Source organism: Melampsora larici-populina, assembly GCF_000204055.1.
Source record: "Melampsora larici-populina 98AG31 unplaced genomic scaffold MELLAscaffold_6, whole genome shotgun sequence".
Classification (NCBI taxonomy): domain Eukaryota; kingdom Fungi; phylum Basidiomycota; class Pucciniomycetes; order Pucciniales; family Melampsoraceae; genus Melampsora; species Melampsora laricis-populina.
Window position 1 is genome coordinate 1,769,188 of NW_006768770.1, and position 21,326 is coordinate 1,790,513.

General features: G+C 45.6%; 3 protein-coding genes across 3 annotated transcripts; 2 read left to right on the plus strand and 1 right to left on the minus strand.

The window, feature by feature from the left end:
- Nucleotides 1-238: 238 nt before the first annotated feature.
- MELLADRAFT_103633 (uncharacterized protein) lies at nucleotides 239-5,981 on the minus strand (the record flags this gene model as incomplete). Its single annotated transcript, XM_007406494.1, has 11 exons — nucleotides 239-642; nucleotides 730-1,024; nucleotides 1,085-1,746; nucleotides 1,823-1,898; nucleotides 1,972-2,082; nucleotides 2,143-2,243; nucleotides 2,433-3,097; nucleotides 3,174-3,560; nucleotides 3,605-3,719; nucleotides 3,802-5,753; nucleotides 5,818-5,981. The coding sequence occupies 11 exons, from the start codon at nucleotides 5,979-5,981 to the stop codon at nucleotides 239-241; spliced, it is 4,932 nt and encodes a 1,643-aa protein (XP_007406556.1).
- A 289-nt stretch (nucleotides 5,982-6,270) lies between these two features.
- Nucleotides 6,271-7,857, plus strand: MELLADRAFT_115595 (uncharacterized protein; the record flags this gene model as incomplete). The annotated part of the gene is made up of 6 exons (XM_007406426.1): nucleotides 6,271-6,596; nucleotides 6,661-6,855; nucleotides 6,950-7,044; nucleotides 7,120-7,221; nucleotides 7,300-7,465; nucleotides 7,553-7,857. 6 exons carry the CDS (start codon nucleotides 6,395-6,397, stop codon nucleotides 7,711-7,713), a joined length of 921 nt encoding a protein of 306 aa, XP_007406488.1.
- Nucleotides 7,858-19,443: 11,586 nt separating this feature from the next.
- Nucleotides 19,444-19,860, plus strand: MELLADRAFT_94591 (uncharacterized protein; the record flags this gene model as incomplete). The annotated part of the gene is made up of 2 exons (XM_007406427.1): nucleotides 19,444-19,708; nucleotides 19,799-19,860. The coding sequence occupies 2 exons, from the start codon at nucleotides 19,444-19,446 to the stop codon at nucleotides 19,858-19,860; spliced, it is 327 nt and encodes a 108-aa protein (XP_007406489.1).
- Between the last annotated feature and the right edge of the window lie 1,466 nt (nucleotides 19,861-21,326).

Here is a 21,326-nt window from a genome sequence, read left to right on the forward strand (position 1 = left end):
TTAGCCCAGCCTTATTGAAAGCTAGAACGGTTGTATCGAGTACATATTCTTGGACCATATGATTATGAGAGCCAGGCCGGCCTTGGGCAGAGACACACCTTTCGTCTCCCTCACACCTTGGAGATCAATCACTTATATTTCTGCATTACGATTGCTAAGATTGTCGACCAATTGAACAGATTAACAAGATCATCAACGTAATTTGAGTTGAAACTAATCGCTATGAGCTCCATTGCACCTAAATACTGAATACTTCAGGAAACTCCAATCGTGCTCTGATGTTTTCCAGGAAAGCATGTTCACGAGCTTCAAAACAATATTGAAACTGTGTCTCTAACGTTTTTGCTATCAAAACAACGTGAAGGCCCAGTAATTGAGATTCTGTCCGGAGAGGCGAGGTGGTACTATCTGCCTGTGGTTGTACTTCATTGCCGGTACTTGATGCTTGCAAAGCGGAGACGGCCTGGTGAAAACGTTCGAATACACTTGATGGTATAAGAACGGGAGGACTTTCCGTGGTACAAGAAGTTCGGACTGTTTGCAAGTCTTGCATGATATAAACTTCAGCGAGATCATCGCAATAAAGGTTGAGACGTTCCTTGGAAAAGATGCAACATGTAGATCCCAGGGGGTGGTTCACTTCTAGAATTTGCAAGAGATGAAACAGAATTGGCTAGTGTAAGTCAACGGCCACAATGCTACACTGATTTGTAATCTGATCGTACTGACCGGGTTGGAAGGAGGCAGGGTTAAGAATTTTTTCGATGAGATAATTGTGATCAATTTGAGTCGCTTTTTGCAATATAACTTCCAAGGTTGCTCTAGGTACCTTTGGAGATCCATCTGAAAGGTTTGAAATCCTGCCAATACATTCAACAATTGTGGACCTAACGTCCTCGTCATCATCTTGAAGCAGGGAGATGGCGGCGTCTAAAAACTGAATGCAGTCAGGTGAAAGAGGGGTACTGTATATATCACAGACAGCCGACAAAGCTTTGGCTGCCGACATTCGAGTGTCAATACTCTGGAGATTATAAATACACAGTCAATAATCGCACACGTTTTTGCTTGGTAAACTGCTTACCTGTTCCTCAAGGGATGCAATCTTGACCTCGGCGAAGAAGGTTTCCTTCCAGACATTCAAGTCGTCATTCTCACCATCACTCTTAGATTGTTTCACTAAACCATGAGCCATGATGATCAAGATCACGTTTTGTATGGGTAGTATTCTTGTCTTCTGGTAATTATCAATGATCTCGGGTAATTTCCAATCTGAAGAGGTGAGTGGGACGATTCCTTCGGCCAAAACTTGGAGGGCGGGTAAACGTAAGTTAACAGATATCGTTTCATCTCGACTTAAACTGATGATCGCCTGCTTAACCGAACCGTCAATCAGTATATTCGGTGGAATCCGATCCCGCGAATCTTGCAATATGAACTCCAGCGCTGATATTTGTATCGCGGACGGGCCTTTGACAAGGCATTCGGATAGTAAAGTCGCATCCATTCTTCTACTCAACAGCTGTTTGACTGCAGTATGAAGAAACGAGTTGATTGCAGGTGTTGATGCGTCAAAAGAAACCAAAAGCCGGGGTAGTACCAGCGATCCGCAAAGTTCAAGTTCAATCTCAATACCGAAGCGGGACTGCGCTGCATCGAGAATCTGCAGGAATACCAAGCGACACAAGTACGGTGTTGGCTTATTTGACGAAAGTGACACAGCTAATCGGTGCAGTGCAACGCTGACTGGAAAATATGGCGAGAAGAAAAAGTTATTTAGTTGTAGACCTGAAGGTGTGTCAAAAAAATCAAAAAAACTCACCTTGCATTTTGTCGTCAACACACAATGAACCTGAAACCTCTATCAGGCGACTGATAGCTAGCAGTTGTCCATGCATCTGATGGTTTGTCACATGCTCAATGCTCAGCATCTGTCGCTTCCACAACGATTGTACGATAAAGGGGACACACTTGATTGAAATTCGAGGCTACCATAGCTTCGCCGAGCAGATCGCGCAGGCGTGCGGGGACGTCCATGAATGGCACAAGTCCGGTCAAGGCATCGGCACTGATAGACCTTATCTAGACAAGAATAGGACTGATGAGGAAAAACGTATATATGAGCTGCATGTGTGAGCTCACCTTTGATACCCTACTCTCCAAACATCGCTGGACCAATGGGATGTAGTCATTTGCTACCGGACTTGCGTTGGGATTTTGCAATAGCGAAAGCAGAGAAAGAACTGCAAAAAGAGGGCTTTGTAAATCGGCTTGAAGACTTATGTGTAAGTCGTTTTCAATAGATCGCCTGAGTTCCTTCAATAATATTGAATGCAGAAGAGGTAGCCGATGAAAAAAATCTGCGAGTTTGATGTCAAACCGAATCCTTAGCTGTGAGCTTTTGTAGAGTGTTGGCAGATCTTTTCACTTACCCGTGACTGTTTCCCTTTTACAAAGCATATGATATGTTCTATCCATGTCTAGCGCTCTACTACCAAACACTCGATTCGTTAGACCCGAAAAAAGTATCAAAGCCCCGTTGCGAATTCGCCAATCTGGAGAGACAAAACTCCGGATTGCGAGGTCATAGCTCTGCTCAACAAAGAGAGAGACAACTTTTGAAGATATCAAAGCATCCGTGTGTAAGATTTTGAGTGTGTTGAGGCAGTGGATCTTAGATTCCAAAGGCGTGTCTACATCTTGAGATATTTCCAAGATCATCCCAAACGCTTCCTGAAGTCCGGCAAGGTCGCAAGACGATAACGCTTGACATGTTGATAGTATACAAAACGGTAATCCGGCACTTCTACGGGTGAACGAAAGCTTCCGAGAAGTGATGGCCTTAATGTGCATCTTCAGCCATGCGGCGGGAAGCTGCGAGGTCGAAGTGCACGTTGGACTACAGAGGATACCACAAAGCTTGCTATACGATGCATGAATGGCACCAAACGCACCGCGGTGTCGAATTTCGAGTAGCCATGTCTCAAACAGTCTACCTATGTCTGAGATGTCATCCAGACTGATGGCCCTTGGGCCAGGCAGATACGAGCCACTCAAATACATTGTCATAACTCTTGCTACTTCAGTGAGTAAGGCACTGCGTTGTGCAAATAAAAGAAGATCAAGAACTGATCAGCTTTTGGGAAAAGCACACTACTTCAAAGCGCGTATACCTTGCTTCTTTCATGCCTCGCCAACATGCACTCAGCACGGCTCTCTTGCGAGTACCGGTGAAGGCAGCTGTCAGTTCGACGCGCTCGTCAGCTGAGTCAACCTCGGCATTATCGCCAGCTATCAGCACCTCGGCTCGAGCATCTTCGTGATCAGGAACTAACTCTGCCATCGATTCTTCTTCAATGTAGTTGGAATCGGGAGCTGCAGCGCACAGTACGACTCTGGCAAAGGCCCATACTCTTTGGACCAGCCGTTTCGCCTTTTCGAGGATCGAGAACAAATCGTTGGACTGTACCAGAGATTGCATCATAGATTCCGATAAGCAGGTTAAGAGCGAGCTGATATTACACGTAGGATCATTCAAGGGATGGTAAGCGAGGCACAATCTGAAATGCCGGAAACGAGGACATATTATGTTCAGCTAGCTCACCTAATCGTCATCAAAAAGCCTTGGACTGGTCGACTTTCGCAAGCGTCAGCGATGTTACTTTCGGCTGCCTCGATACAATCCTGTAATGCCTCCAGTCTACCGTATAGAAATAATGCTTCATGGTATACCATCCCGATCGATGAGGATTGCGTTATGAACTGGTGGGGTCTGATGTGAACCAATAGACAATTGCTTACCTAATGGGTTTTCCGATTTTAACCAATTCTGCGATCGGGGTAGCAAGGCCAATGGCACTCGACATGTCCCGTTCAGAATCACTTTGTCAACAATTAACCGGAGTAGGAGGTTTCCCGTACAAGTCTCGCTAGCCTTTTTTGATCCAGAAAGCTTGACAGCAATATCGATAATGTCGCGTTCGAAGCTGTCTTCGGGCTCATAGCCAGGTAGAGGGGTTGGAGAGCCTTGTAACATAAGGAAGGCAAGGTTTCGTATATCATCGTACGTACTGTTTAAAGCAGCCACTAAAACCCTAACCAAGCTAGGATCCATGATACACAAATCGAAAGGGAACCTTGATATCTGTCCAGCCTTTGGCAGCTTCTTAGCTCCCTTCGAAGCGGCAGGATCCTTCGACGGCCCAAAGCTAGCGGTGTTGGTTGGAGACTGAAAAGACGTGTCGAGACCAGTGTCCAGGAGCAACTTCAGATAATTCAGACAAGATATTTGATTCCGATAGGGCGAAAAGAATGTACAGTTGGATAGCCATAAGGTCTTCAATTTATTTAAGAAGGCTTCAACTTCAGCAAGATAGGTCGCATGCACTGTCATCTGAGCACGAATGGTCTCATTCGCAGTAAGGGTGAGGGGATCTTTTGGAAATAATGACTGCCTGTTTTCTTTCGTCTTGAGATCTTGTCTTTTTTTGTTTGCAGCATGAGAGGAATCACGAAGACGCTCCAAGAGAGTCTTCAGATTGCTTTTGATGTTTTGCTTCAGTTCGGCATCAATCTCACCAAGGTTCCAGCGAAAGAACTTCTCCAACAAGGCCAAATGGCTCGATGGAAGAGGTGCAGCAAAGGAGTTAGATTGGCATATCACAGACAGTGCGGATGACCTTAAAGAGGTTGATGAATGTGACAGACAGACTAAAAGTGTCGGTTCGTTGATCAACTCGCATTCCTCCCCGCTGTACACCTTATTCTCGGGATGGTCAAGACCCCCAACTGATCGTCCAAGACAGGCTAGAGAGATTACACCGGAGAGCTCCGGAAGACTGGCAGAGGCGGGGAACTTCTCAGGTCCAGATTTCACTTTGTAAATCAACTCACGACTGAGTTGCTTGAAAAAAGTTGGGTCTTGCTTGAATAAATTACGAAGGTAATAGCGGCAGAAATATTGTCGCTTTCGTTCATCCTCGCAAAGAAGTATCGAGCAGGCGATTGAGATCCACATATGTTCGCTCTTGTTAGCATGGGAGTCAACCCCATTTTGGGTGTTTGGACTATCGCAACCTATTGTCATGAACGTCCATCTAACCGCCAGCTGACCAGCCACCGAAGCGATTTTGTCGTCACCGATGGCATGTAACACAATCGAAAGGAATTCATTGCGATTGCTGACATGGCATCTTAGTTCTCGTAAGGTTTCTTCAGCCGACATATATGAGAAGAGATACAGTAGGACGGCAAATGTCCGTTTTTCGACAAATACTGCGTCTTTGATCAAAGTAAGAAAAGTTTGAATAGCCGGTCGATCAAGCGGATTAGGAGAGACTGCAGCTGAATGCTCCAGGAGGTTTGTGAGAGTAGCCTTAATCTTGTGAGCAATACCCAATGAGGAGTTCCAATATTTCCAGATTGCTTTACAGATTGCTACCTCGATGTCTGCAGTGAGGCCAGGATGGTCTTGAGAAGCTGATGGACCCTTTTCTTTCATCTCCGTTTTACATTCGCGGAGCAGGAGGTTGATTATGTCTAAAGATGTGATCGCTTCCTGACTGGCATCGGTCGGCTCGGACCATTGTGTGCTTTCTGTAGGGAGATCAAGGTCACTAGTCGAACGCCAATGGTGGGTCCCCAAAAGAACTCCCAATGCCAAGTCAAAAGCCGCCTGTTTCAAGTCATCTTCGCTTCCTGTTGCCTCTGACTGCGCTTGACTGCGTTGGTCACCGGAGTGGTCAGCATGCCTCCTGAAAACATATCAAGGCCAAATCAGCGCGGTGATCCGACACAAAAGGGGTATCCATCACATACGGTTGGTGAAAAACATCTTTCCCTTGGTCAGCATTGACTTGTATCAATTTTTTCGCGAATGGTGAAAGCTGTCTCGCATCCTTCAGATTGCATTGACGAGCAGATTGCATCAGGTGTTCCTTCATGCTTTCAAGACGGGACAGTCTGCTATGACTTGACTGCATGCTGCCAGGTCGGTATAGGGTCACAGTTATTGAAGCTAGGTATTTGATGTAAATGTTATCGCGACAGGTTCTTTGCGCGAAAGCCAATTAGGAACTCGGGATAAATAATTTCTCGTGAAAAGCGCGGAGCCTCCGAACGCGGCGGCGTGCCTATATACACATAGTTTCATCTTGCAGCCATGTGACAGATGCACGGCTGTGTCAAGTCCTGGACAGTCCTGTTACATGAGCAATAAATACATGACAGTACTACACTACGGTGTCATAGCTCGGTGTCACTCGTTTAAGATGCAAAATTTGATTTTTTTTCTGACCGTGGTTTGATTCTCTCCATTCTACAATCTCCATTCTACAATTCGGGCCTCATCCCCCCACAACCATCCTCTGAGAGTTCAAGTTCAACAAAGTAATCAATGTCATCTCGGGCAGCTCAAGCCCAAGCACTTGCGGGATCGAACTCCAAGCGAAAACAACCGGGCGAACATGAGACGTCGAATGCCACAATGAAGAAGCCTTACAAGTCGAAAGTTTTAATTCTTTGCTCCAGAGGTATCACTTATCGTATGCGACATCTCATGAATGATATCTCTGACCTGGTCACTCATGGGAAAAAAGGTATGTCCTGATTGTATCATAAGTTTTCTTTGGAAGAAGCTTCTTAATCAATTCTTTCGTCTAGATGCCAAGCTTGATTCCAAGCACGCCCTTCCGTTGATAAATGAATTGGCAGACTTATCTTCTTGCAACTATGCACTCTACTTTGAGTCAAGACGGCGTGCAGATCTCTATCTGTGGGCGTCAGGTTGTCCCAATGGACCTTCTATCCGTTTTCACGTTGTCAATTCGCATACCATAGATGAGATGAAAATGACTGGTTAGTCTTCAAATATTTGCATTCCCAAATCTTAGGTCTGTTTTCTGTGTCTCAGCTGATTGAATTCTATCTCTTGCCTTTCTTTGGTCTCTAGGAAACTGTCTTAAAGGATCTAGGCCAATTCTGCAATTCGGACAGGAATTTGATTCCGAACCAAGCTGGAGAGTTTGTAAAGAAGTTCTTACAAACGTGAGTACCCGCATGATCTGCAATCCCCACTCAAACATTAATTGGCCCTCTTCTCACCTCATGTTTTGCTCGCAGATATTTGCTGTCCCCAAGACTGCCAAGCGGGCAAAGCCGTTCGTAGACCATGTCATTACTTTTTCAGTGATAGATGGCAAGATATGGTTCCGTAATTATCAGGTAAGACTGCAACTTACAAACGCCGCATCAACGACATCTCAAGTCTAATTCAACTTGCCACTCCTCATGGACTTGTAGATACTGGAGAAACCCAAGGGTGAGCAAGCCGCGACTACCTCCAAGAAAATCGCGGAAACTGGTATGGATGCTCTTTCGTTATCCGAGATTGGACCTCGTTTTGTTTTGGTACCTATCAAAATCTTCGAGGGCAGTTTCGGGGGCCCTTGTCTTTGGGAAAATAAAGGTAATAGTATCACATTTCCTCACACGAAAATCTGTTGTTCACGAATGTTGATTTGCAACCCACAATTGACTCTTTTGATCATCGCAGAATTTGTGCCACCTTTCAAAGTCTTGAAGCAACAGAAATCCGAAGCTGCTGCCAAATACGCCGTTCGCAAAGAGCAGGAAGAGCAGCGCACGACTAGGCAGGGCGAAATGGAAGCAAACAAAATAGATGATGGAATGGAAAAACGTGTAATCTTTGCTTGATCAACTATGCCTGCCTGAAGTTTGCTTTTCTCCGTCCCACTGAGGCAATTGTGTGCTTGGTGCGCCCGAGATTGATGTATGCTCATGAGTTCTCAGATATCTCCCCTAATGTACACATCAAACCCATCCATCCTCGATTCGACCTGGATAATGCACATGTGCCACTGTTGTTGCATTATAGCTGGCGCAGTATTAAAAATTATGATATGGTACAGCCGTATTCATGATTGATGAACACTTGAAAAAACTTTTCAAATGTTTTGAAAAAACTATTTGAATAATCACAGCAAAAAACTGTGATTATCAAAAAGTTTTTCTTTCAAATGTTCATCAATCATGAGTACGGCTGTAGGTTCGGAGTTTTTTTGACCCAGAATTGCTTATGGATGCAGAGAAATTCCGGTGTCAGCCCAATCATGATCAGACACTTCAATCACTGAAATGAAACCACCAAAATGTTTCATTGTTGGGATTCAATGCAAATTCAGTGCAGTCAAGTCAAAGCTGCCCCGATACAATACGATACGATACTAGTATCGTATCGACGATACTGACTGTATCGACGATATTGAGTAGAGTACATATTGAAGTCTGGATACTGACTTTCCACGATAACAGTACAGTATAGACCATTTCAATACGATACCAGATACGGTATCGTAAGTCAACATACTGTTCTCACCTGTGAAGGGCGGAGCGTAGCCGTATCAGTCTTCACATGAGAGGACGTGAGACTACCTGAGACTACAGACTGTACAGCTCTGTATACAGCCGTTTGGGTTGATCAAGACGCAGATGCATGCATCTTCTTCCGCATCCTTACTTTTGCTGCCCAACCTGTTGGATGTGTCTTTTTTTTTTTTTTTTTTTTATGCATTGCTTTAAGTGCCTCCTGAGCCAAAGGCTATCAGGCACTATAACTACTTGTGCTCCGCCCCAGTAAAAACCCCTGTGGGGAAAAGGTCACGTGCTGGCTGTTTAAAGTATTACAAGTGTTATGTTGGATACAGATGGTGGCGCTAAAGGATATGGTCTTATATAGAGGGAATAGAGAGGTTGACGGGAATGTTCTCATCACTGATTTTTGCCCACACCCATCGGCTCTTGAGCCGCCAGGTAGAGTTACAGTATTTTGAAATGCATTCATAAGCTTTTGGGATCTTGAGGACGTTGGTTGATTCATTTAGTTGCAGCTCTTGAATAGCTGATGAAAGTGCTTGACGTTGTTTTTTGTATCTATGGCATATAAAGAGAAAGTGTTCAGTGGATTCCACCCCTTGCTGGCATTCACAGAGGGGATCAAAACGTTGCTGGTGCCTGAATAAGTACGAGTTGAGGTGAATATGGTTTGAGCGAAGCTGAGTAATCGCTGCGCATTCGTGTTTGTTCAAGTTTCCGAGGGCTTTGAGGTGCTTGGCTGGGAGCGGCTTGTGTCCAAGTCTCGCGATGTCCGCTTTGCTGTAGTTGTTCTCTTCGAGTCTTGTCCATGCTTTAATCGCTGTGATAAAGCCTGCTAAAGTGGGAGTAGAGGAGAAAGTGCTAGGCAAATCCTTCTTTGCCAGACCGTTAGCTATCTTGTCCACTACTTCGTTACCTGTGATGCCTTTGTGGCCAGGGCACCACCGGATCACGATCCTAGCATTGCTGAATGTCGCTGCCAGGTAGGTGAGGATCTTGAACGTTTCTTTCCTATCGGAAAGTGATGTAATTGAAGGAGGGCAGTTGCCTAGGTCCTTGATAACTGATTGATTGTCGAGGATAACTGAGATTCTTCGAGTGCGATTTGTGGCCGTTCTGAGCGCCATGGTGAGTCCTAGATGGACACCCTTGTACTCAGCCTGGTATATGCCGTGGAGACGTGCTTTGCCTAAGTGTTGAGCTATCGATCGATTGGTATTTTGGCACCACGCTGCCGCCGCCTTGTTCTTGGTGGGAATCCGTGAACCATCCGTGTAGATTATGAGGTGTTTGTTTGAATGCCTGAGTAGTTTAGTGCCTTGAATGGCTGAGTCCTCATCTTGTATGATCGTAGAGTAGTTTGGGGGTCGTATTAACACAGCTGTTGGGTCAATTGGGAGTTGCGTCGTGAATTCGTCAAATTCTCTTCCCAATTTGTGTTGGAAAAATTGATGGAAGATGTTTCTGTGGTCCCGAGGTTTTGAGGTCTGCGCGTTTTGGATAATGGGGAAAAGGGGGTGGTAACTAGGTTTTGAAAGTGATTTGGCAATAAAATTGAGAATCTTAGCTTTTAACCTAGTCTCCGGTCGTGTCAAGTTCATGTCATGTTGGAGGAATGCCTTGGGTGTGGTGTGGAGAGCTCCAAGTGCTGATCTAGCACTGGTGTTATCAATGGTCAAAAGATTATTGAGGAAGTATTTGGGTGGTTCAAGTGGCAGCCATGCAGCAACTCCGTAGTCGGTTGCAGCGTGGACCGTGGCCGAGAGGAGCGTTCTCATGAGACACAGATGTATACCCCATTCCAATTTTTCAAGTGATGCAATGAATCCCGCTCGTTGTTTACCTTTGGCAATGTCGTTGAGACGGTGTTGGTTGAATTTCAGTTTGCTATCTAGGGTAACTCCCAACCACTTTGCACTGTTGTGTGGGGTTAGCTTTTTCCTGTCACCAAAATCAATGGTGGGAGGGTCGTCGTAAGTTTGGGTGCTGAAAATTACCCAATGACTTTTCTTAGTATCAAATATTGCACCATGCTTTTCGGCCCACTTTGTTTGGCGATAAGTTAATGTCTGCATTTTTGATTGAAGTTGACTAGGGTCTCGGGCTGTGGCTAGTAAGATGACGTCGTCGATGAAGCCTAGAGATTCCGCCCAATCAATCGGGTCAGCAATGTCTAAGAGCGATGAATTGTAGATGAGGTAAAGGAGAGGGGAGAGTGGTGATCCTTGAGGGAGCCCATGCGTGAGTTCAAAGGGTGATGATTCAAACCCATTGAATACCAAGTTTGTTGAGCGGTTGAGCAGGAAGTTGTCAATGATGTTGAGTGTTTGTGAATGGAGTCCTTTTTTCTCCAGTGTGTCGAGTAGGCGGGGATGATGTACTGATGGAAATGCGGATTTCACATCAGCAAACATTGCACCTACAATGTTGCCTTTAGACCATGCCCGTTGTATGTATGATACAAGGTGGACTAAGGCTTTGTGGCTTGATCGGTTGGGCCTGCCACCATAGTGTCCTCGGTTCAAGAGATGTAGTTTCTCGACCTGTTGTGAGAGATGAATTGTGATCAGCTTCTCATAAAGTTTTCTGATTGTATTGAGCAGCGCAATGGGCCGGAAGGAGGATGGTGAAGTATAGTCGGACTTCCCGGGCTTTGGTATCATCACCGTCTTTGCTTCCTTCCATCTAGTTGGAAAGATGCCAGTGATTGTAATGCATTGGAAGAGTGCTAGTACATGTCTCTTGAGCTGAGGCCACAAGTCTCTCCAGACCCAGTTCTGAATTCCGTCCTTCCCTGGAGCTCGTAATGGTGGGCTGTTGTTGACTATTTCAGCTAAGGATTCTTTGGTGAGTGAGTCAAGAAGTTTTGGCATTCTTGATTCTGTCGTCTTGGTTTCCTCCGTCAGAGGGAAGGTCAGAGGGGTTGTGTCCTGCAGATCACATGGAGCCGTTGCTACACATGTGGTATTGAAGAGAACTTCAGCCTTTTCTTGATTGGACGTACAGGTAACTCCATCCTTTGTGATTAGTGTGTTGATCAATGGCGATGGTTGGCGTCCTGACGCAAACTTTTTCGCCTGGAAGAGTGTGTCGTGTGTAAGGGTTGTCAGGTATGTTTTACAGCTGTCTTCCTTTGCCTTCTCGACTGCTGCTTTAAATTTGTTGCAAGCTATTTTGAACGCCTTTCGGTCATCTTCGAGTCTCGACTTCTTCATTTTTCTTTCGGCCCTCAAGGCTTCCTTTCTCAGAGGGTCCAGCACCATTGGGTTCCACCATCTCTTGTGTTTCCCAATAGGAGGCTTCCAGGGTGAGTTGTTATCTAATGAGGAGGTAATTGCGTTGATCAGCTCGCTGTCAAATTCTTCAATTAAAGCACGTGTTGTTAGTGGTTTGATAGCCGGGAGTTTTTGTTGAATTTTGTTCTTGAGTTCGATCATCTCAACCTTTTTCCAATTCTTCTTAGATCTCGTGCCGTTTTTGTGGACTGACTGGCTACTGCTGATGATTGAAAGGATGGTGATGAGGGCTTGGTGATCTGATAGGTGGCTGGTGAGATTGTCGACGTCGATGATGCACTGTTGGATGGCCTTGTCGAGCACTTCATTGACCCATACTTGGTCAATGGATGTGCCTAGCGTGGTGCGGGAGCCTACTCCAAAAGTGGCCACCCCCGTAGGCGAGCAAAGTCGGAGGTCCCATTCAAACATTAGGTTGACAAGCCTCTCCGCGTCTCTATCCTGTGTGGTGATATGGTCAGGGTTCCAGAGTACAGAGTGCAGGTTGCAGTCTGTAGTGAGGATGGTGGTAGCAATTGAATTTCTAGGGGTACACTCTTCATCAGGTTCTCGTATGCAACGAAACCTGAGAAGATAGCTGGGTCATTGTAGATGCTCACTACCAGTAGTGAGTATCCGCTTGTAAAAGTGATAGTACAAGCGGCGATATCCCTCGAGGGTGATGTTAGAGGATTGATCTGTGCCTGCAGATCTTTTCTGATGTAAAGACAGGCTCGTGGGCGGTAACCCGTGTTTTTCGCAACTGGCGTTGGGCTTATCAGTGTCCAATTGCTGTGTTTGTGTGGCAAATAGTCCCAGCCGTTGACCGCTGGTTCTTGTAATGCAAGTATTGAAAATAGGGTAGTGGTTTCAGAATTAAAGAGTGAATTGGCTACATCTAGTGAGTGTCTGCAGTTTAGTTGTAGAACAGACGCTGTGTCAGGTAAGGTGAGTGTTTTGTGAAGGCGTTCTAACATTGATTGTTTGAATTATCGGCTTCTATGATCACAATCTTGGGTGACGCGCTGGGATTGTGGGGCGGAAGCTCTGATGCAATCCTAGCCGCGCACTGCGGGTGAAAAGGGGAGTGGAGGAGGTCCTGATTATGAGCCTCAAACAGGCTTTTAACCGTTTTTGTAGGGTCTATTTTTACCAAAGCTCGCACACATGCTGTGCATCTCATGGGCGCTGAGCCTTTCTTACTGCAGGCATGGGCGTGGTGTTCTCCACTGAAATATGGGCACATAGCCTTAATTTTACAGGATGGTGCAGTATGACCGGTCTTTCTGCAGTTGTAACACCTTTTTGGTGGCTCCCTGCCTGCTTCGGTTTTGTGTAGTCCCCGGCCAAACCACACCTTTTCTTTAACACATTTATCTGCTTGTTGTTGTGTTTCAAGGCCTATCAGAAGCGTCAAATAGCGCTTAGACAAGTCCTCTTTCACTTTTGGGTTGAGCCACCTGATGAAAGCGGCGCTTGACAGAAGATCAGGATTAGAGGCAATCAGCTCCTCCCTGTGGTTATTGATTTCCGGGTCAAATGACGTGGGAATTGCATGAACCAGGATAGTGTAGTGTTCAGCTTTTACCTGGAGGTTTGGTGATATGGCCGGTAGCCAGTCGTTTTCTGTAGCTCGAATCTTTTCAGCGTGTGCTGGACTTTCGAGGTGAAGAACTAGGTCATTGGAGGGGTGACGCTGGACCGTCTTAACTGTTATGGTTGAATCAGACGAGTCTTTTACCTTAATATTGTTGGTTCAAAACGCACTGTTAAACCCTTGAATAAGTTGGGTAACTGATAGCGAGTTCAAAGCAGCCTGAGTTTTGTCTGTTTGGACAAGCGTAATTGTGTTTGCTACACGCTTTCTTGTTTGGGATTTGGGAGGGGTTCTTGGACCCGTTTTTGGTCCTGGTTGTGGTGTTTGCTTTGTCGATTTCGACGCAGCGGCTGCATATGTTCCAGCAACACCCGCACCTGGTTGTCTTTGGTTGGCTTTGGCTGAATTCGCCGCCAGAATCGCTACTTGTTCAGTGAGCGCTTCAAACTTCTCGGTCCACGAGCTAGTTTGGAAATTGAAGGCTGGGTTAGAGCTCAACGAGGGGGGTTTCATTAACGGCACCAACGCTCTGGTGGAGCCTGCGATGTCGGATGCCGGTCTATGGAAGAGTGTTCTCTTCGTTTGGTCGAGTTGATGCTGATCATAGGTGGCGTTGATCAAGACCAAAATGTCGGCACACGTGTTGACGTCGATGTGTACTTGTTTGGCAAGCGAACCCTTGGCCGGTAATTGCATCTTGTCGTTCGCGACTGCCACTAGTTTGGCCAGGAGAACAGTGAGGGAACGATCCTCCTCACTGCCTGGTACTAGCCTTGACATCCTTTCGGATCGAGGGGTGCCTGTGATGGTTTGGACGTGCTCTTGAGCGACAAGTCCAGGGGTGCTGAAACGAGCCCTCTTCTTCGAAAACTCAGCAAGTCGGGGAACTTCGTTTCGTTTGGGGGTGGCTCCTAGTGTCTCGGTGGTAATCTCGACCTGGGGTAGGCCTCGTTCCGAGCCCTTGAGGTATGAGGCAATCACTTTGCTAGTATGACTAGACGCGTTTGGATCTTTCCAACCGCTGGTCGAGTCGTTGGTGGGTCCATCTGTGACCATCCCTCCCGTGTCGGACGCGTCAGGGGGCATCGAACGCGAGGAATCGAGGCGAGAAGGGTCGATGATGAAGATAAAAAGTTGTTGAGAATGAGGTGGATGAGCGAAATTTTGGGTCACGTGACCTCAGAAAAAAGCTGTACAAAGTCAGTTTTCTCCTGTGTCTTTGTTGATTGGATGACTCTCAATAGCTCTCAATATCATTTATTTTTCTTGCTTCATTTTGTTTTTTGTTTTGTTAGATCAATCATCTTCAAGCTGTTTAAAAACACTGCCCACAGACTCAAGTCGATCCCCAAAATTTGGGGCAATCTGGACTCCAAAGACTGACCTGAACAGACTCTAATAACAATTTAAATGTGAGCCGATTGACAGTGCTTTAAACGTGAGCTGAACAAATTCAAAGGTGTACATATCAAGATGTGAGGCCGAGATTGGTGATAGGATGATAACCTCTCTAAGTTTGACAAACGATGAGACCAAGATTTGTGAGTCGCAACAGAATGATAATCTCTCTTTATGTATTTCAAGTAAAACTTGTACGTTCTAAATTTCATGATGGATTGTAAACAACTAAACATGAATCAGTAGAAGATAAAGATTGATTGGTTTGCTCTTCCCCAAAGTTGAGTGTTTTTGATGGGATGATGAGAAAAAGAGGAACACAAAACCACAGACACAAAAGGTCATTGTGATTGCTTGATTCAAAGATGCCAAGATCATGGAGATCAGAAGTCATCTGTTGGGCATATCAGACTATCCATCCCTGGGATGCATCTCAGATTCATACAAGTGACATGTAACTCATATTTTTACGTGTAGTCTCATGATCGTCTCACTGTCGTCTCATGTCTCACGCGGGGACTGATACGGCTACGCTCCCGTGAAGGGTACACCACGGGGGCACCTCGAGCATCCTGGGCTGGTCTCCGGCGGCCGTCTTTTGACCGCCCTTGCCTCTGCACGCAAAGGCGGTCGGTAGCTGGCCAGGATTTTGACGCCTCCAAGGCGCCACAGAGGTGCAAGCTCAGGCGACGGAAAGACGTTTATTTTGCGCCTGAAGCCCGCCTGTGTGCGGTCTGACCTTGGCTCAGCTGGCCTACAAACTGCCAAAAGACGGTTTGTCCTTTTTTTGGCTGGGGCAAATGCGATAAATTTTAAAAATTAAATTCACACCGGAGGGCCACAAAGGCGCCTTCGCAGAGCGCAAGATGAGATTTGGAAGTGATCAAACGCATGACAGTTGAGCTTTGGGCATGAAAGCCTTGGAATTTCACATGAGAGGTTACAAACAATAAAGAAAAACAGGGGTTTGCCGACACCGCGGGAATTAACTTGTTTGAAACCCGATTGAGTGAAACTTCGGTGTCCGGGTTCGAAATTTCCTCAAATCAAGAAACTCGTTCACAACTCGTTGGCAATAGGTTTGCCAATTTCCCTCGGGCTGTACTCTGTACTCTGCTGGCCCCGTGTATGTACAATCACATGATACAACAACAAACCCTTTCACCATTCCTCACCTTCACCTTCATTTGTCAAGCCTTTATCAACCATGAAAAAAGAAAGGAGTTGGGTGGGGACATGATAAGGGGTGAGATACTTGAACGGTTGGAATTGGAGGTTTTGAAAGTGCTGTGTATGTGTATGTAGTAGTGTACTCGAGGGAAATCAGCAAACGTAATGCTAACAAGTTGTGAACGAGCTTCTCGATTCAAGGAAATTTCGAACCCGGACACCAAAATTCCGCTCAATCGGGTTTCAAACAAATTAATTCCCGCGGTGCGACATTCAAACGGTTACAACTTTGAATTTTCCAAGGACAAACATAGCAACCACAGCAGTGGCATTTTGAGAGAAATGAGTCGCCAATCCAGTGTGGTCAATCACATATCCAGAGTCAAGGAGCCTCCTGCTTGTTGGATCTGCTCCATTTTGTTTTGAATGTCATCTTTGGAAGGCCGTCGGGTCAATGTCAGCGAAGTGTTTGTAGTTGGTGTCCCGATTAACTAAGTGGAATCAGGACATGGGAAGTAGAGAAACGGTGAACTGAAGATACTCAAATACCGCATATATTCGAAAATGCTTAATAATCATCAAAATACCAAAACAAGTCCCCAACATATTGATTTCACGACGAATGGATCCCTATTACAAATCAACGGGATGGGTCTTGTTTTCCCCGACGGAAGAAGTTTACATTCCTTCCTGGTTTTGAATCTATTCTCAAATTCTTCTGATTCTTCTCTTTTCGAATATTGACGCGAATCCTCACCAAGCGTCATACCGCGAGAAGCGTTACCACCAAAACTGCAGTTCTTGAGTTTCCTTTTTTCATTCTCAGTTTCTAGCTGTTTATAAGCTTTTTTCTTCCCGCCCACCCTCACCTTATATGAAAATAATAATAATAATAATAATAATAATAATGATAATACTATAAGAAAATATATAGAACAGAATTCCGGTTTGGAATGAAAAATCTTACCAAAGTAAGTGGTCGTAAAAGGCAGTGTTTTTTAGAGGTTTACTTCCTTCAAAGTATAGCTACTCAACAACATGTCTAATTATTGTAGTTTCATTTTATTTTTTATCAATTTCTTTGTTTCATTTCACACACAAAAAAGTATAATAGTGATTGCGCAATCCACTCTACTCGGAGAGAGTGGGGTGGTGGTAAGAATTCTCATGAGAATTCACGAGCCGGCATTTCCACCTACCGGTGTTGCTGAGGGGCCTAGTCTCTATCACAGACGGGTGATGAGTTTAAGTGGCAAGACTTGCTAATACGCACGAGGCGTAAGAGTGAGGCTTGCCTGTGGTGGGTGAAACCCTACACTCCTGACCACCTAGCGGAAGCTTCGTAGGCTTCTACTACGTGGCACTCGTCGTCCGGCGTCTGACGGACGGGAGCGTGACAGAGAGAAAAGGGGAGAGGAGCTCCAATCAAACACATCCTAGGAGGGGGGCTCGAGAGGTGCCCTCATGTATAGGAGGTCCTTTCCCCATTCTCAAGGGTTTCGCAACTAGGGGCTACTGCTATCTGGAGGAAACAGGACGTAACAAAAGGCCATAGATTGCAGAAGGCGAGATAACTTATTAGCGACAAATACGGCTGGCGAGAGACTTCGTTTCGCGCGCGACTCCTGCAGAGTAGGGCCTGATATACAACTTGTAAGCGGATTATTTCCATCTTCCCGTTCGTTTAATACGGGAGACTCTGTTGCCCCAATGTGCTCGCAAGGAAGCCCCGCCAATGCGCAGGCTGTGACCTGACCACACCTGTCCGTGGCGTCTTCCCTGCTCGCTCATGAAGTGAGTGACGTACGACCTGGTCATGGGCACCTTGGGGTTTGCTCCCAGGAACAGCGGGTCGTCAGGATCCCCTCGATAGATGTTCAGCAGGAAGTAGAGTGCGTTCACAGGATCGAGGCCGTTGGGTTGTCGCCGTAGCACTAGACGTTGAATCTCACCGGGAGCAGCCGTTTTCAAGAGCCTTAGCAAAATGATGGCTTTGTCCCGGTTTTTGTCAAAGCTGACGTCGCAGCGGCGTATGAAAACCAGGGGACGGTCTGGGTTTAGGACCAGCTCCCCCAATCTGGCTATACCCCAGAGACCGGTGAGTAGGACGGCTCACAGGACAGAGTCGATCTTGTTTGGCGACGCAAGGGTTTCACACATGTCGAACAGGTTTTTGAGGGTCAGCCCACATCATTTGGGTTTCGCGCTGGGGGTGTTTGTTTTGGCGGCCGCGTGCAACAACAGGCGTATCCGCTCTAGGTTAACGGCTGGGAAGCGGACATCATGTAGTAAGTGCCACATCCTTAGGACGGTGATGTAGCATTTTGTCGTGTTGCTGATAACTTTGTGGTTGCCTTCTTTAATGCTGCACCAGAACATGAACTGGTAGATGATGGTGTCTGTCGTAGGAAAGAAATAGATGACGCCCTCCTCGGCAATGAAGCAAAAGAACTTGTTTACTGCAGCTGCGTACTGCTTGACCGTGGCGGCTGCCCATGCGTGTTCGAGGATGTATTCGCTACCCTCGTCGAGAACCTTCACCACAGCTGGGGACGATTTGTGTAATGTCGCCAAAGCGGAAGATAGAGTCATGTTGTGACAAGTGGTCTACGTGTTGACGGAATTGGGGTTTGTGAGATGAGGCCGACCAGATCTTGGGGGATCCCTATTTGAACTCGCTTTTTGAGGGATTTTGAGGGCTTTAGGCCCCTCAATAGGGCGTCTGCCTCATTGTCAGCTGATACCACCCTGACCAGGTTGATGTTGCAATTGAGCCGGATTAGTTCTTTTTGAATGATCTTCCAAGCCTTTTTGACCCAATAGTTGGCGGATTTGTTGTTGCGAGCCACACCCTCAGTTGTCGTATCGTCGGTCAGGCATGATAGTGAAAGGCCTGCCACGCTCATAATTTTCTCTGCCATCAGTAGGCCCAGCCTGACCGCTACGGTCTCCGCCCAGGCAATAGACCGTCTAGGCCTCCCTGGAGGGTCTTGCCAGCCTTTTACCCATTGGAACTGAGACCAACACGCAACACCACCACCGCTCCGCCCAAAAAAGCGGTAGTGCCCAAAAAAGCGGTAGTGGAGCGGCAGCGGAGCGAGCGCTCCGCCCGCGCTTCCCTTTTGGCCTTATAGCGCGGGTTGCGCTTAGCTATAGCTATCTGTGAAATCGAATTTCACATAGCGAATTTTCATGCGCACTGCATAGCGATAATTCGCTGTGCTATGATCTGTCTTAGCGCCTCAGAGCGATATATCTGTCAGAGCAATATAATTGTCAAGTTCATGTCAAAATTTATCAAAACTTCATTTCCATTCCACTTAACCCGATCAAAATCAAAAACAGGATATCAATCAAATTCAAACTGAAGAGAAATCAGCTCAGACAAGAAAAGTATCATTAACTTCTCATCGAACGATAACAGACCGATTCAATTGATCAAAACAAACAATCAAACCATACCTTGCAATCTTGAGAATTCAATCACCGATAGGCTCAATTTTATCAATTTTATCATGTGCAACTTCAATCACTTTAGCATCAACTTCAATCTTATTACTACCAAGTCAACTAATATATCAATTAGGAATCTTCGGTTGAGGTGCATTTGTAATGACAGGAGCAGGTTGTACAATTAATGATCTTTGGGGTCAAAAAATCAATTCAAAAGTTAATAGAACTGAAGATAGACCATTACCTTCTGGTTCGATTACTATACCTAAAGCTATCACTTGGCTTGGATTACAACTTAGTGTTGGTTTAGGTATTTTACTTCAACTTAATCCTTATGGTATCCTTGTAGGTAGTTGTTCACTCTTCTTGGTTGTCACTTACCCTCTTATGAAACGTATCATTTATTGGCCTCGATTAGTACTCGGTACGTTTTTAATGTTGTTCTTACGAATTCAGATCAATTCACATTGTCTCATTAAACTAATGCAGTATAAAATTCTTTCTTGATGTTTAGGATTTGCATTCAACCAGGGTGCTTTACTTGGTTCATCAGTAGTTTTAGGAGCCACGGATTGAAAGATATAATTACCACTTTATTCTGGATGTGTGGCTTGGACCATCACTTATGATATAATTTATGCACATCAAGCCAAAGAATTTGATTTAAAAGTAGGAGTCAAATCTACTGTGATTTTATCTCATATTGATACCCAATTGATTTTAACTGGATTTAGTTTTACCACAATTAGTTTGATTGGTTAATAAAAGATGGGGACCAAAGGAAATCATTTGGTATCTGATAATTGGATTTTCCAGTGCTACTTTCGAGTACGCAAGTTTCATTCAATTTCAAGCTTGTAAGGAAGAAGATGTTAAATTAAAGGATGGTTATGCATGGAAACAATGGTGTAAGCTGGTCAATCAAAGATCTAGATTAGATACTATCCTTACCGACACGGTGCGCCAATCTCATTTGTGTTACCTCTATGTAGAAAATTGATTTGACGATTGTTGGGGGTGCGTATGTAGGCCAAAGTGTACGAATTACTCAAAGGACATTAAATTGGCCCAAAAAACCTACCTGAATGCGCTTTGGAGCGCTACCGAGGCCAAAATGTGAGCATAGCGAAGCGGAGTGGGGCAATTTGCCGCACCGCTTTGAAAAGCCATAGCGGCTCTGAAATTAAAGCGTAGCGATTTGGAACTATTCATAGCGCCGGATCGCTCCGCTGGCAAAAATGCTATTTATAGCGCAGCGGAGCGGAGCGCGGTGGTGTTGCAACACGTTCCGATTATGATCCCAATGCCAAAGTTGGTGGAGGCGTCGCCTACCCACCCCACGTTCTTGACCTGATATTCGGGGAGAATTCTGGTAGGCTGCAAGGTTGCCAGGACGTCACGCCATACAGCCATATCCTCTAGAACATCGTCTGGAGGGGAACACTTCCGGAAAGTCTTCTGTGTTGCTTTCCACTTGTATTTTGCTGTAGTATAGCATCTCAATTGGGGGATACTCAATAGAAGATGGTTCAGCTTGCCGTTGAACCGTTCTAGTTCTTTTAGTGACCACTGTTTCTGTGTCCATATGGCGTCAACTTCTCTTCTCCTCTGCTCTAGTTTGGCGGTAGGTAGCCTAACTGTCTTATCTTTAGCGTCCCAGTAAAACCCAATGAACTTTTGTTTGTTGGCAAACTCGGAATATTTCGTGATATTTGTTTTGATGCCAAGGTATTCGCTCTCCTTCACTACTTCCTGTATTGATAGCTTGTGATCTATCTACTTGATGAGTAGGTTGTCGTCTACCCACCTGAAAATTTTTATTAAATCAAACTTTTTCTCCATGATCACTTTCCATCCATCTGCAGGCCCGCCAAACGAACCACACCCGGCCACTCCGCTGAAGGCAATTCAAACGTCAACGTAGATGTTGTCATTGAAGTCTTTTCTCATTAAATAAGGCCACTGGGAGGTGTGTGTGGGGATTTGCCTGTATGCTCCCTCCCAGTCAAAGATTCCTAGCGAAAAGTAAGTTTTCAAGTTTC